Raw genomic sequence first — 15,578 nt, 5'->3', positions numbered from 1 at the left:
AGACAGTTTTCAGATGAAGAAATTAAATCCATTTCTAGTCATATGGGAGAAAAAAAACCTCTAAATCACTATTGATTAGAGAAATATAAATTAAGACAACTCTGCCATATCATTACATATCTGGCTAAGATGACAGGAAAACAATGATAAATGTTAGAGGAGATATGGGAAAACTAGGACACTAATACATTATTGGTAGAGTTGTGAGTGATCCAACCATTCTGGAGAGCAATTTGGAATTAGAAAATATCAAGCCAGTGCTTAATAAATACATGAAAATCAAAGGTGTGGTCTAGAAACAGAAAGACACAAAACCAAAACTAAAATAACCCTAAGCTTAAGAAATTTACAAAATTATAAAAGGAAATCTGAGAAAGATTGGGACAAGTTTTTGTTTTTTTTTTAAAGATGCTGAAATGGGTTGGGGGTGGAGGAAAGCATATATATGAATCTCCCCCATCACTATCACCCTTACCTATCCCTCCTTGAACCCTCTTAGCCCTTGAATCCCTCTCCTCATACATGTGAATTTTTTTTTTCTATTTAGTACACACCTTTTTGATATATTTTTCTTACTATCCAAATTTTATTCTTGCTTATCCAGCACCTAAATCTAATGTCGCACATGGAACAGAAATTAATGAAATGTTTAATTTAACTTAAATTGGTCATATGCTTAATTAAATCATAGGATCCTAGAGATGGAACTCCAGAAATAAAGAGATAATGAGAACAAGTTAAAAGAAAAGTAGGTGTCAAACGAAAAAAGGCAAGTCACTTAACCTAAATCTCAATTTTCTCACACATAAGAGAGATATAAGTTTTGAAGCTTCCTTTTACCTCTGATATTATAATAATGTATATAGTGGCATTCCTCATACCAAGCAAGCAAATTTCAAACTAGAACACCTTTGTGGAGTGGAAATACAAAATACAAAGAAGAAGAGAAATGCAGGTAATGTAAAAATAGTTTTTAAATTTTAATTTATTTTTACTATTATTATATAAATAAATAAATGTTCAAGGTAAGAAATTTTTACTGTCAAGTAAAAAAAAGACACACTGTCAAGGTTCACCCTACAGTTGTGCAGCTAATCATTAAGCTTGATTCTCTATGAAAAGTGAATGAAACTAATCAGCACATCTCAAATCAAGACAAAAGTCTCAAAAAAACATCCCATAAGTGTGAATAGAAACAAGATTTAACAATTTAACTGTTCTTTACTGGGGACATTAGTTAAATGAATGCACTCTTTAGGAAACCATGCACAGAACATCTGTAAAGATCCCTTTGTTAGCCATGAAGGCTGCTCCTATTTGAGAAAGTAACTGAGAAAGATGACAACAGGAAACAGCCTCTAGAATTGAAATTCTTAATTTTTTTAGGTGTCTTGGCAGATAAAGGCAATGCTTCCTGTCTCAAAATATTTTTAAAATTATAAAATACACTAGAATGCAAGGGAAACAAACAATTATCAAAATAAAAGTAGATACTAGGTTAAAAACCACTGCTTGAAAATAAGCTTGATTCTGAAGATGAGATAGATGAGCTGCCTTTTTACAGGGGTTATACTCTCAGGTGTTAAATGCTGCAGATAATGACAGCTTTGATTGATTTTGCTTCTTTCCTTTTTTTTTTTTTGAACAATTCCTCATCCAAAGCAAGCAAAATTTAAAACTAAACATCTAAATATAAGTTCGGTAACCCGAGTTTCATGAGATGAGACATCTAAGACATTGTCTCTTTGTGAAATGGAAATACAAAATACAAAGAAGAGGAGAAATGCAGATGATATAAAAATAGTTTTTTTAATTTTAATTTAATTTATTTTAACATTATTATATAAAAATTAATTTTAATTTTAATGAATAATTTTTAATAGACTACCAGCTAAAGCCCCTATTAGGGAGGCTGAATCTACCAAATCTTTACAGAAGTTCTGAGATGCAAGGGGCTAAGCTTCTCAGCAGAGTGCCTGCAATTGGGGAATAATGTAGTAAACACACCTCCACCCCCACCCCCTAAGGAAGGCACCAAGTTGTATAAGAAAGGGAGAACCAGCACAGGTTAAGTGACCTGCCCAGGGTCACACTATGAAGTATTATTAAGTGCCTGAGGCCACATTTGAACTCAGGTCCTTCTGACTTCAGGGCTGATGCTCTATCCATTGCACCACACCTAGCTATCCCATTGCCAGTCATCCTGATTTAAGGTCTTACCACTGGACACTGATGACTTTACATCGCTCTGCCTCACTTAAATTCAACTTACAAGTTAAGACTTCACTCATTCTCTTCAAGAACAAACAATGAACGATAAGAGGGCATATTTGAATTCAGGTGTTTCTGACTCTGAACCCAGTGTTTAAAAGCACTGTTTATCTAATCTTATCAATAACACCAACTCCTAGTTATTCAGACATTCCTTTGCCCCTCTTCTGCCTGCTGCTGCCATTTTCAAGCCTTCACCTACATATCATGAAAAGGCCAGGGAAACAAACAAATTTAAAAAAAAAAATCAGTCCATTTTCATATTTCATCTTTATTAAAGCTTTATTGAAGAGAACTGAAGGAAGAGATGGGAAAGGAGGTTGAAGTGGAATCTACTTGGTTCCCTTAATTACTTTAGAATTTTATACAAATTTTCCATTTTACTTCAATTAATTGAGAACAGGCTGAACCAGTATTTAAAATTTACTGAACAACTTTCTCCCTCTCTCCCAAAATGTTCTAGGCATTTTGAAGAACAAAAAGAGAGCTCAATAAACTTATTTCCTAATTCAATTATAAGAAATAAACACAATTCCTTATCTATTAGGCACTTGGAATATTCAAGACAACTACAGTAGCAAGAACCACAAATGTATGGAAGTGTCCACATTTAATTGAAAACTGCATGAATTTTTAACTTCTTATTCATTCAACAAATTTTTAGTGCACTCCCGCTGTGTAAGAGTTACCATGGGGATACAACAAAGATAAAGTATTCATGATTTCCAATTATTTAGTTCATAGAATTATTTAGTTTTTCTTAAGTAAAAAAAAACAAGTTGGTCTTGCCTTTGTCCTAGAGAGGCCTTTGTTCCAATTACAAAACCAATACACAATACTACCGAAGAGATCAGAACAATGTTCCTGGGAAAATAGAGGGTACGATTGTATCTAATAAAATCCACTGGCAGCTCCCTTGCAGAGAGCTCATGCAGAATTTGTCCATGGGCTGCCCAATTTCTGTAGGACTCAACTCCCAGAAACATTAAACATTTATTAAACTAAATAATTTATAGAATACATGCAAGACTATTTAGATAAAACATCTAGAAAAGGATTCAGTGATTACAAAGAACCAGCATGGTTTCATCAAAAACAAGTTATGACAGACTAAACTCATTTTCTTTCTTTGACAGAATTACTAAACCAGGAAATAAGGAGCATGGTGAGAAAATATTTTATCTAGATTTTGACAAGCTTTTGATAAAGGTATCACACTTTTCTTATGCACAAGTTGGTGAAAGAGATATGGAGAGATTTTAATTCAACTATATGGATTTAAAACTGGTCAGGGGACCAGACTAGGGGATTATTAATATTAGGGCCATAAATCTTCTGTGCCTCTTGAGGTTTCACTGACTTCTAGTCAGAAGGATTCCTAGAAAAAGGTTCTAAGTTCTATTCCTTTTTTTTTTTAAAGAGGAATTTGGGATTAAGGGTATGATACCCTACATTATCATAGGGAAAAGAGAGAGAAAGAAAAAGGGAAGGAAACAAATTTCCCAATAGTTCCTACTGGATCCCCAGTAGGACACATTTACTCACTCTGAAAGGACAATAATCCCTTTCTTCCCTCTTTTCTTCCTTCTCCTTCCTTCTGTCCACATAGGGTACCATACCCTTACCTGTGAATTTCTTTGATTGCTGAACCCTCAACATATCTTGGGGTTTACTGGCTGGATTTCTTTCTTTAAGGACCAAGCCTTAAACCCAAACCACTCTCTCATTCATTGGCCAACTGTATTTCCCAGGTCAAGACCCAACTGGTCATTGTTTGAGTCCTGACTGAATCTGAGTGAATGTGAATAGCAATCATTTCTGGTTTGGCCAGAAACCCTGAATGATCCTCCCTTTCAGAATTATCTGACTAGGTGAAAAAGGCCATTCTTTGTCTCTATTCCCACCTGAGGAATATATGGTCTCAGTCAAACTAAACATCCTTGGCTTAAAAAGACCAAAGTCTCCCACTGCATCTGGGCCATTTCCAGGCTGGTGACTGGACCCAGATGGTCCTGAAAGTAAGGCAGGTGACCTTGAACAGCTCTCCCTCCCTTAAATCCAATTCACTTGCTTGTCATGGTATCACCTCCCTGATACAGTGCTCTTCCAGAACAAAGGACAAATAAGTGGTATAGGATATAAATTGAGTCTGTTCACAAGTTAACATGATAGCTAATGAGCAAGATCAGTGAGGTTAAATATTAAAAATAAACTCAGGCCAAAATAGTTTCCTTCATATATTGACTAGTATCCACTTTTGCATTATTTAAGATTAAGTGATGTGAAGCATGATAAATGTGGAAATATATTTAGGAGAATTGCATATGTTTAACCTATATTGGATTACTTGCAGACGAGGAGGAAGGGAGGAAAATATGGAACACAAGGTTTTACAAGGGCAAATGTTGAAAACTATTTTTGTGCATATTTTAAAAAAATAAAGAAACTAAAAAACAAATCTACCTCCAGTGAAAATATGGGCAAACCTCTTCATAGTGGCCAGAAACTGGAAACTGAGTAGATGTCTATCAACTAGAGAATGGCTGAATAAATTGTGGCATATGAATACTATGGAATATTATTTATTGTTCTGTAAGAAATGACCAGCAGGATGATTTCAGAAAGGCCTGGAGAGACTTACATGAACTGATGCTAAGTGAAATGAGCAGGACCAAGAGATCATTATATACTTCAACAATAATACTATATGATGATCAATTCTGATGGACGTGGCCATCTTCAACAATAAGATGGACCATATCAATTCCAACAGAGCAGTAATAAATTGAACCAGCTACACCCAGGGAAAGAACTCTGGGACATGACTATGAACTACTACATAGAATTCCCAATCCCTCTATTTTTGTCTGCCTGCATTTTTGATTTTCTTCATAGGCTAATTGTACACTATTTCAAAGTCCAATTCTTTTTGTGCAGCAAAATAACTGTATGGACATGTACACATATATTGTATTTAACTTATACTCTAACATATTTAACATGTATTGGTCATCCTGCCATCTGGGGGAAGGGGTGGGGGAAAGGAGGAGAAAAGTTGAAATAAAAGGTTTGGCAATTGTCAATGCTGAAAAATTACCCATGCATATATCTTGTAAATAAAAAGCTATAATAAAAAAATTTTTTTTAAAGAAATCACTTTGTAAATTATAAAGTACTGTATATATGAACTGTTAGATAGCTTTTAGAGTCATGCCATGGAACATTGGTTAAACTGAAACAGTTCTTCAGTGGGTAAATCTCACATACATGAAACACAAGGTTATCTTCCTTAATAAATTCTATTGTATAACAAAAAAAAAAAAAAAAAAAGAAAAAGAAAAAAAGAAAATATGGGCAAAAATGAGCTATTTCATCACTTTCCTCAAACCAACTAATCACTAGCAACTAAAGTGGGCAGTCACAGTTGACCCAGCATTGAGGATGAGCTATAATCATAACTAAGTCAGAGAACAAACCTTGGGGGGGGGGGGGGGAAGAAGGAAGAATCATCCTTTCTTTTATAGCTTAAAAGAGAAACACAGAAACAGAGGCTGCAAGTGACTTTGAAAACTAATCCATCATTAGTTCTGCAGTGGTAATACTTCTACAGAGTACAAAAGAAACAAAGAGAAGACCAGTCTGAAACAGGATCTATGTATTTCTATGTGGCAATGACATTGTTGTGGAGTTCTAAACTTCCCATTTCTGATGAGGGTTTCTATGGTTGTATAATTTAATTTGGCAGGACCAAAATGCCCATAAATTAGCTCCGATGTCTTCCTTAGGAAAATGGTCTCTAAGAGTACCATGGAACTCTACAAACAAAATATGTTCAGGATGAATTGGGAGTAGTCCCAGAGGGAAGGTACTAAAATGAGATTTTTAGCTAAGACTTAAAGGAAACAAATCAGGAAGAGATGAGAAAGAGTAATTCCAAGCATGAGAGAGAGACAAGGAAAATACTCAGAATTGAGAGCTTTAATGTGATATTCGAGAAAACAACAAGGAGAGCAGTGTCATGAGATTACAGAATGAGGAAAAGGATTCTGAGATTTCTGCTCTTCGTTCTCCCATATTCTGTCACTTTCACAGGCTACAATTACTTGGCTTGTCTTTTGGATTTGTTTTAGCTATATCTTTATGGCCTAGTTTTTCTTCCTTCACTGATGGTTTTGCTAGACTTCTGGCATTCCCAAAGTCAAGGTGGTCTCATAATAGTCCTAAAGAAGGTCCCCTAAAACAGAGATATCAAATTCCCAGCAAAATACGGGCTTAGGAACCAGATTAAACTGGGAATGGGAAAAGTTTAACAATAACAACAACAAAAGAAAAAAATACAATATAACAGTGTTAATTTGTGGGTTTCTAAGTCATTATATGGCCAGTAAGGACCAGCTTCTGTAAGGAATATGAGAGGCAAGATTTTCCATAGATATTGTCAAAACAGAAAGTTGAAATATCTTGTTAATTTATATCCAACCAATCACTATGTAAGTCAAGGAACAAGCTAAGAAACAAGCTAAACAAGGGGCTCCAGCCCCAAACCAGCTGGGGTAAATGATAAGGTACAAGCCTTTTGGCATATGAAATGGACAAAGAGGATTGTAAATCTAACCAATTATAACTAGGATTGTAAATCCAACCAATTGTAACTAATTTTGATTATAAATCAGATCAATCCAAACTTTGAAGGAAGGGATAAGAAACTAACAGTACAAAGCTCACTCCTGTTTTTGTATTTGGTATCTCACGCATGAGGCACATCCACTTCTCATATTGAAAATTTTTTCAGGTTATTTAGCCAAGAAACCAAAAACTGCTGACATCAGTTCTTGGTTTCTAAGAGAATAACCAGTAAACAAAAAAAATTTCTCCTTGATGTTTGTTCTGGGCAGAGAGGGACGCTGTCTGCACCTAAAACAAGTGTCCTTGCTAAATATCATTCCTCTGCCACAGTAAAATTTTTGGTAAGATTTATTTTTTGGAGGAAATAAACCTCAAACTAAAAATAATCAGTACTTTTTTCAACTCTGGCCTGTAATATAAATATATAAAGCAATGATTAACATCTTTTTTATAACTTGCAAACTGATTTTTGAAGATAATTCTAAATAGTTTTATGTGTTTTGAGCACACAGGAAAGTCTAAATTAATGAGTATAATATGCCTTAGCCACACCATAGGATTAAATGGCTGAACTAGGAATAGTAAATAATAACATGAATTAGTCAAGTTATTGGCCTGGATTCTTCCCATCCTGCTCAAGCAGGAAGTAAGCCATTTCAACCCAACCTTACTCCTAATCAGCAAGGAATTTATGGCCCATTGTGTATAACTGTGTTCACTCCTCAGGAGCAGTTTGTCCCATTCAACACACCCTATTAGTGGCAGTTTTAGGGCAAAAGATACCCTACTGATTTTAAACCAAATGTATCCAGAACTTCCTAACCCAAGTGAGCCCCAGCCATCCCTAGCAACATAGATTAGAAGTACACACTACAAGTGTGGCAGCATTACTGTTTGTGACCCTTAGGACAACTGAAACAGTATTCTTCTCATTTTAAAGATAAGGAAATAAGGCCCAAAAGAGTGAAATGAAAAGCAAAGCCTTACCTGCCTGTGCGGCTGTAATTAGTGCTGTGTTCCCCTCATTATCCTGCCAGTTTACATCAATATGAGGGCACTCTGCTAAGGCTACTACGACATCCACAAATCCTTGGTAGCAGGCAACAATAAGGCCAGTCTATAAATAAAAAGACAGAATTGAGTCAGGTAGCAGATTGTTGGTACAAAAATCAATAACATATTGAAGAGTTAATATCACTACATATAAAACTTCAGATTAGGTAAAATGATTATAGAGACACAAAAAATTAAGTGTACAAGTTCTATATAAAAAAAAATACAGTAGCTATAGCAAAATTCCCAACAAGACTTATTCAACTAGATAATTAAGTCTCTGGATGATGAAAACAGGGATTAACATAGGCAGCCTCAGGATTCTCAAAAAGATGAGGCAAGTAGATTTTTCTCTTACCATGTAAAATTCCAGAAGTTTGCTTGTAGAACTTTCAAACTTTTGAGAATGCTGGTGATATGAAGTACAAATAAATAAATATATTCAGTTAGGGAAAGGTACATTAGTCAAAATGAATTTGGTTTGGAACTAAAGAGCTTGTTTATTCAAGTCTGTTCGAGAATCTCTAATAACTCCAAAACACCTCTAGGATAAAATAGAAATACTCATTTGGCATTTATAGCCCTTCACAATCTGTTTTCAGTCTACCTTTCTAATCTTATCTTTTACCTTGTCTCCCTTTAAGTATTCTAACTTTTTTGAATTTCAAACAAACCTATTCTTCCTTGACTATAACAATCCTTCTCCTCCCTGTCTCCTTACTTTGGCCATTCAGAATCTCAGACCCCTTTGAAGCTCAATTCCACTGCATCAAGCAAAAGGGCTTTTGTTTGGAATTCTCTCAGATACTATCAGGCCTCCTTCAAAATCCTAATTTACCTTCTGTGGGTAAATTAGAAAAGGAAGCTTTTTGAGATAGATGTGGAAAGACTGGTGGCTAGCTCCTTCTGTCTCCTTTCTTAGACCCTCCTTCATATTGCAAATATCCCTCACTTTTCGGTCTCTTCCGTTTTCCTTTAAACTACTTTCACTTAGTGACTTTATCATTACCATCTCTATGCTGACGATTGCCAAATCTACACATTCTGTGCCAAAGTCTCTCCCCTAAATTCCAATTGCCTTTCAGTTATCTCAGAAGGGATGTCCAGTTGATACCTTAAATCCCTATATCCATACTATTATATTATATTTCTTTACATGAAATGTCCCCAATAAGATTTGTAAATGTAAATCCCTTGAAGATGTATATTGTCTTTTGCTTTTTAAAAAAAAATACATATTACTTAGCACATAATAGGCACTTAATACTTAAGGGTTGATTTGAAGGTATTTTATTTCACCTAGTACAGATCTTAGATAAATATTTAATAAATCAACCAATAATTAATCAAAAAAGGATTTATCAAGTAACTACTATGTGCCAAGCAGCACTGCTTTATGTTAATGATACATATAAAAATAGATGAAACAACTGTTACCTGTAAGGAGCTTATGGTCCAATAAGGGAGACAAGAGGGCAGGTAATACACTACACAAAGATAATTAGTTACTGGCAAAGACAAGAAAGTTGCTGGATAGATGCAAAGACTCTGGAACACTCCTTAGCCAAATGAGAAAATGAAACCAACTCTACACCTGCTACAATGATGAATCCCACAAAATATACCAAAACTGAAAGGAACAAGGCTATTTTTAAGTCATTAGTTGTTATAATTCTTCTTCCACAGGAAATTTGTGGAAAGTTGTGGCTGCATGTGCTTCCTTGACTCAACAGAATAAATATAGCCATTTCCATAAATTATGAATCATCGTAAGTCAGAGCCATAAATAAAAACTGAAATTGAGGTTTTTAGAGATCAGATATGTCTTTAATTTATTAAACCACATGTATAACCAACAGTACTAAGCCCAGGGAAAAAAAATACACAAGGGCAATGAATAGGAAGCCTTTTTGAACAAGAAGTGGAAAGGACTGAGGAGTCCTGGCTAACACTCTGGTCCAAGAGAGACCACTCATTCATAATACACTGCATGGGGGATATCAAAGTGGCCTGGATGATCCTCTTTGAATCCTCCTTGCCTTTTGCAGGAGGTTACTGCACACAGGGAGGCCAGGAGAGAAGTCTGGATTTGATCCTACTAAGCTTAATAATTTCCTTTTTTGTCAAGTAAGCATATATTAGGTGCCTATTAATTGCCAGGTACTTTTTAGACTTTGGAATTCTAAAGAATAAAAAAAAAAGCAAAGAAAAAAACTATCCCTTATCTCAAGGACATCTATTTCAACCTCTTCATTTGACAAATGAGGAAAGTAAGGATCAAAGAGGCAAGCTATAAATCTAGGTCCTCTGGCTCCAGAGTCAATTATCTACAATTCCACTATACGACCATACTACTTCACAAATAATGCCTTTGTTAGGCAACAATAAGACTGAGCAGAATAGGTACTCTACAGCTGCTGCTTCAGGTGGGCTTATGAAGTTATAACTCCTTTTCATGCATATAGGCATATAAAATTGATATGTAAGAGATTATATATCTGTTGTTGCCCAGCTGTTTCAGTCATGACCAATTTTTTAAGATGTGATTTGGTTTTTTTGGCAAAGATACAAAAGTAATTTGTCATTTCCTTCTCCAGTTCATTTTATTAAAAAGCAAACTGTGGCAAATAGGGTTAAGTGACTTGCCCAAAGTACCCTATCTAATGAGTGTCTAAAAGCCAGATTTGAACTCAGGAAGATATCTTCCTTACTTCAAGCCTGGTACTCTACCATGCTACCTCTATAATAGCTGCTCTTTATAAACACATAACAATTATTTAACAATTGAGTATAAACTGTAAATTGGAAGTATAGTGACCCTCCATATTTATATCTGCAGATATGCTCTTGAGACAAACTAGCAATCTGAACTCTCTGAAAAATAGCCCTGATTTTAGGAAAAAAGACAAGAAAAAAGGCATCAAAGTTATTTTTTTTTAATGTGGTTATGTAGTGATTATTTTTTTTCTAATCACAGAAGCAACAACCTGAGACCTGCCAGAAGCAGACATTCCTAGCACAAAAAAAAAAAAAAAGCAAACCTAAAATAGCAAATCTGACTTGATAATGCTATTGCATCACAAAAATAAAGTGGAATCATGTTCCATCTACTCTATTTAAGATGACCAGAACATTTAATAAAACATTTCATAAACAAATGATTAAACAATAAGAAAAATATGGTGCTGATCATCTGAAGTCTATATTCATGCTAACTCAGTTTTTGACATTCAATGTCGCAATTTCCTCACTACTTCTTTTCTAACTGGAGGGCTGGAGCTTGGAGCAATCAACTCCTTCCAAAGCATTTCTTTATAAAGGGCTCTGAATTTCACAACTTTCCAGATGACTCTCCCTACTTCATCTGTAGTTCTGTTTGGTTTTGACTTCTGGGAATATCATAAACCTGTTCCAGGTTATCCCCCTCCACTAGTCTCCCACTCCTCTGTCCCTTTTTTCAGCTTCTCACAGGTTGTCTTCCCCTCATTAGATTGTAAAATCCTTGAAAACATGAGACTGGTTTTCTTTCCCTAATGAAAGTCCAGCACTTAGCATTATGCCTGGAATACAGTAGGTGTCTTATTGAATTATTTATAATTATAGTTGATGATCATACAACCTATGATGATTACAAAGAAACTATAAAGGAGAGAAAAGGATCCACATGTGCCAAAATGTTTATAGCATCTCTTTTTGTGATAGCAAAGAATTGGAAAATGCTCATCAAATGGGAAATGGCTGAATAAGTAAGTTATGATATATGAAAGCTATGGAATATTGCTGTTCTATAAAAAATGATGAACAAGCCTGGAAAAGAAAGGCCTAGAAAGGCCTGAAAAGATTTCCCCTGCTGAGCAAAACAAGCTGAAGTAGGCAAGATTGTGCCATGATCAAATATGAAAGCTTTGGTTCTTCTCAGCAGTTACTGAACTGCTAGATCACTGGATCAAGGCAATCCCAATTAAAAAAATGCCATATCAATACATGCTTTCTAAATGCCATTTCAATACATGCTTTCTTCATTTTTTTCCCCTATTTTTCTTCAGTCATGGTTTTTCTCTTTGTTCTGATTTTTCTCTCCCAACATGATTCATAAAGAAATGTGTAATTTAAAAGTCAATATACATGTTAAATAAAATACATGTATGGAGCTGGTATGATGATGTTCAAGGCTAAAGAGGTTGCTGATTTCTGGCTTAAGAACCTAACTCTAGATGCATTCTATTAGGATTCAGCGTGAATTAAAGCCATAGTTTCCAGAAGAATGATTTTGTGATCCCAATTATCTTGGTTTGTTTGGTCAGACTATATCTGGAGTTCTTTGATAAGTTCTGTCATATTTTAGGAAAGACACTAAAAAGCTGAAGCATACTTATTCCATAATAGGACAAACTGAATGAAAATTTATCTGGAAAATGAATTAGGGAAGCTATGTTAGCAGCCTTTAACTTTTTGAAGTACTGTATCATGGAAAAGGAGTTAGAACAATGGCTGTCATTTATAAAAAGACAGATGAGTTCAATATGAGTAAACACTTTCTAAGAATTACAACTGATCAGAAATGAATGGGCTACTTCAGAACATATTGATTTCCCCATTTTTGGAAGTGCTCAATTAGATGCTCAAGGCTAGAAGGGAGAGCAAACATGTTGGATGACAGAATCATTATTTTAAAAGACCATAACTGTCTAAAGTGTACAGATGAATCCAAAATTAGGATTTGGGTTTTGTTTCTCCCTCCCCTCCTCTCCCCCCCCTCCCACCCCCAACCCTCCAGTTTGAGGAGACTATTTTTGGTTTTAAAAAAAACACTTTGCATGTACAAAATTAGTGATATATAAATCTATACCAGTCCGTGTAAAAAATATGGGTTTTTGAGCAGAGCAGAAATTCGACTGGATGAACATAATGGCCTGGTAGCCCAGAAAAGCTAATGCCATCTAAAGCTCAATTAAGAAAAATGAAATATTCAATATCTACCCTGCAGCTTTCCAGCTCCTTTTTCTATGTAAACTGTGTAAACAGGTCACATACTGTCTTTTTTGCCTGTATTTGTAACCCAGAACTTATTAGCACAGTGCCTAGCACACAGTAAGCAGTTAATAAATGCTTGTTGCCTTGAACACAACTGAAGGATGTTGAAAAAGGAATTCTTATAACTAGATGATCTTTGATATCCCTCAAATGTAAAGTTCTTCGATAATTTAGAAGGAAAATAAAAACATATTCATCAAATAAGGCATACTTTAAAATGATGCATCTTAAAAAAAAAAAAAAAGAAAGAAACTCCATGTTAATAAAATGTATATTTAAGTTATTCAGATTTGCGAGTTGGGTAATGTTTGTGAGTTGGGAAATGTTTCTCAGTTATTTGACACTCATTTAAGCTTTGATTGGGTCAAAGGCAAAGAATACAACAAAATTATTCAGGTCAATAATCTCAAGGGAATAATCTGCTTTTGAGCTTCAAACAACTCTAAGGCATTTTTAAAAAAAAATTAAGATCTATGATGTTCATAAATGAGATACAGACCAATCTTTCAGAACCAAAACCCGCTGCAAAGAAATTTATTCATTTATAAGCAGTATTTAATTATAATAGATGGCTGAAATAGCACTTAGATTTTTAAAAGGTCTGTTGTCTTCAAGGCAAATTCAAAAGGGCAACATCATTCTACAAAGAGTAACTTGCCATTTCTAGCTGTAACTTTAAAAAAAAAAAATCAGCACATATATATATATATGCCTGTGGATAAATTTTTTTTATTGGCTCATAAAATTTTCTGACATTATCCCCTAATCATCTCCATTATCTTCAATATATCAAATAAGGGGAAGTAAAGTCCATAGAGAAAGTCAACTTATTCATTGCAAAGCAAGGTCAAAGAACAAAGTCAGTTCTCCAGTTAAGAGTGGATAGAGAAAAAAAAGCAATTAATGAAACAAAATTTTCATGTCACACTAATTAATTAATATTATGGCCATATAATATAATATTGACATTAAGATATTGATATTTTGTGTAATAAGGTACATGTTGATGACAATATTTCTATTTAAGTGAGATCTTAAACTAAGCACATAGATTGAGAGATATAATCAAACTGTCTTCTGTTATATTAATAAAGTAGGAAATAAGAATAAAATTTTCTCCATGGAACAACTAAACTTAAAGCTTTGAATCTTATATTTTGTGTAATAAGGTACATGTTGATGACAATATTTCTATTTAAGTGAGATCTTAAACTAAGCACATAGATTGAGAGATATAGTCAAACTGTCTTCTGTTATATTAATAAAGTAGGAAATAAGAATAAAATTTTCTCCATGGAACAACTAAACTTAAAGCTTTGAATCTTATGATATTTTGTGTAATAAGGTACATGTTGATGACAATATTTCTATTTAAGTGAGATCTTAAACTAAGCACATAGATTGAGAGATATAGTCAAACTGTCTTCTGTTATATTAATAAAGTAGGAAATAAGAATAAAATTTTCTCCATGGAACAACTAAACTTAAAGCTTTGAATCTTAAGAGGAAAAGCAAGATTTGGATAAATTAGGGTATAAAGACATAGCATGGAAGAGTGGAAAGAAATTTTTAGTCCAATCCTGTCATCTTTATTTTGTTCATTAATATTTCATTTCAACCTCAGCTTCCCTTTAGGTAAAATGGGAATAATAGAACCTACCTTGCAGGATTGTTTTGAGCATCAAATGAAATTTATGAAATGTTTAGTACAGTGCCTGGCACATAGTAAATACTATACATAAATGTTAATTATTGTTATTATCCTCTAGATTAGTAAGATTGAACCAAACCACTTAGCACAGCTGAAATCCTAAATTTAGGCTGAAATACAGGGTAGCAATTGAGTATCTAAAGATTAAGAATCCTCTGGTTTCCAAAAGGAATACTAAAACATCATAAGAAGTCATCTTGTCCATGTATCAAAAAAAAAAACAACAAAATAAAAATGAATGAAGCCACGAGGCTGATCATTCAAATAAGAATACTACTTGCTGAGCCACTCCAATTTTACATTTCTTACTGGATAAATTAATTCAGTAAAGATAGTGTATTCTAAACTTAAGGATGGCAGAACTCTGGCCACATAAACAGATTTGGACACTGTGCTTCAGTGTTACACATGTTCGTAAACTGAGGTTTCACCTGAGAAAATGCTGTTACTCAGAGTGCCAAGGTCCAGAGCTCCTAGCCTAGCGTGGCCCCCCAAACTGCTCTGATTTTTACACCTATCAATATTACATTTTCAAGGGACTGCTCTTCCTGACATTTAGATTTGATAGATCCAACTTGACATGTAGCGCCTTAGAGGGTATCTCCTATCATCAGCCCCAAATTTTAGGATGATATCTTATCTATGTCTATATGTAAACTATGAATATGAGAATAGGCAACCAAAAATAAACCAAGAATTTGAAATACAGTAACAACGTTCTTCCATCCCTTTTTATGACACAAAGAGACCAGTCTTGGTGAATTCACTGGTTTTCAGCAACTATCTGCCGTCCCCCACAAAAAAAAAAAAAAACAAAACACCACCTTATTTGATACCCTGAGGATAAGGAGAAAATTTTATCCTATTTTCCATAAGCCTTCGA

General features: G+C 34.4%; 1 protein-coding gene across 1 annotated transcript in view; it reads right to left on the bottom strand.

Annotated features, from left to right (window-relative positions):
* Positions 1-15,578, bottom strand: part of ANKRD33B (ankyrin repeat domain 33B) — a 99,695-nt gene that overhangs the window by 31,739 nt on the left and 52,378 nt on the right. Inside the window, exon 2 of the mRNA XM_003759624.3 lies at positions 7,885-8,014. Coding sequence (XP_003759672.1) covers positions 7,885-8,014 — 130 coding nt within the window. The remainder of the gene's footprint in view (positions 1-7,884; positions 8,015-15,578) is intronic.

The sequence above is a fragment of the Sarcophilus harrisii genome, chromosome 1 (genome assembly GCF_902635505.1).
Source record: "Sarcophilus harrisii chromosome 1, mSarHar1.11, whole genome shotgun sequence".
NCBI classification, from domain to species: domain Eukaryota; kingdom Metazoa; phylum Chordata; class Mammalia; order Dasyuromorphia; family Dasyuridae; genus Sarcophilus; species Sarcophilus harrisii.
Note: the sequence above shows the minus strand (reverse complement) of the source record. Positions and strands in the feature narration are given on the sequence as shown.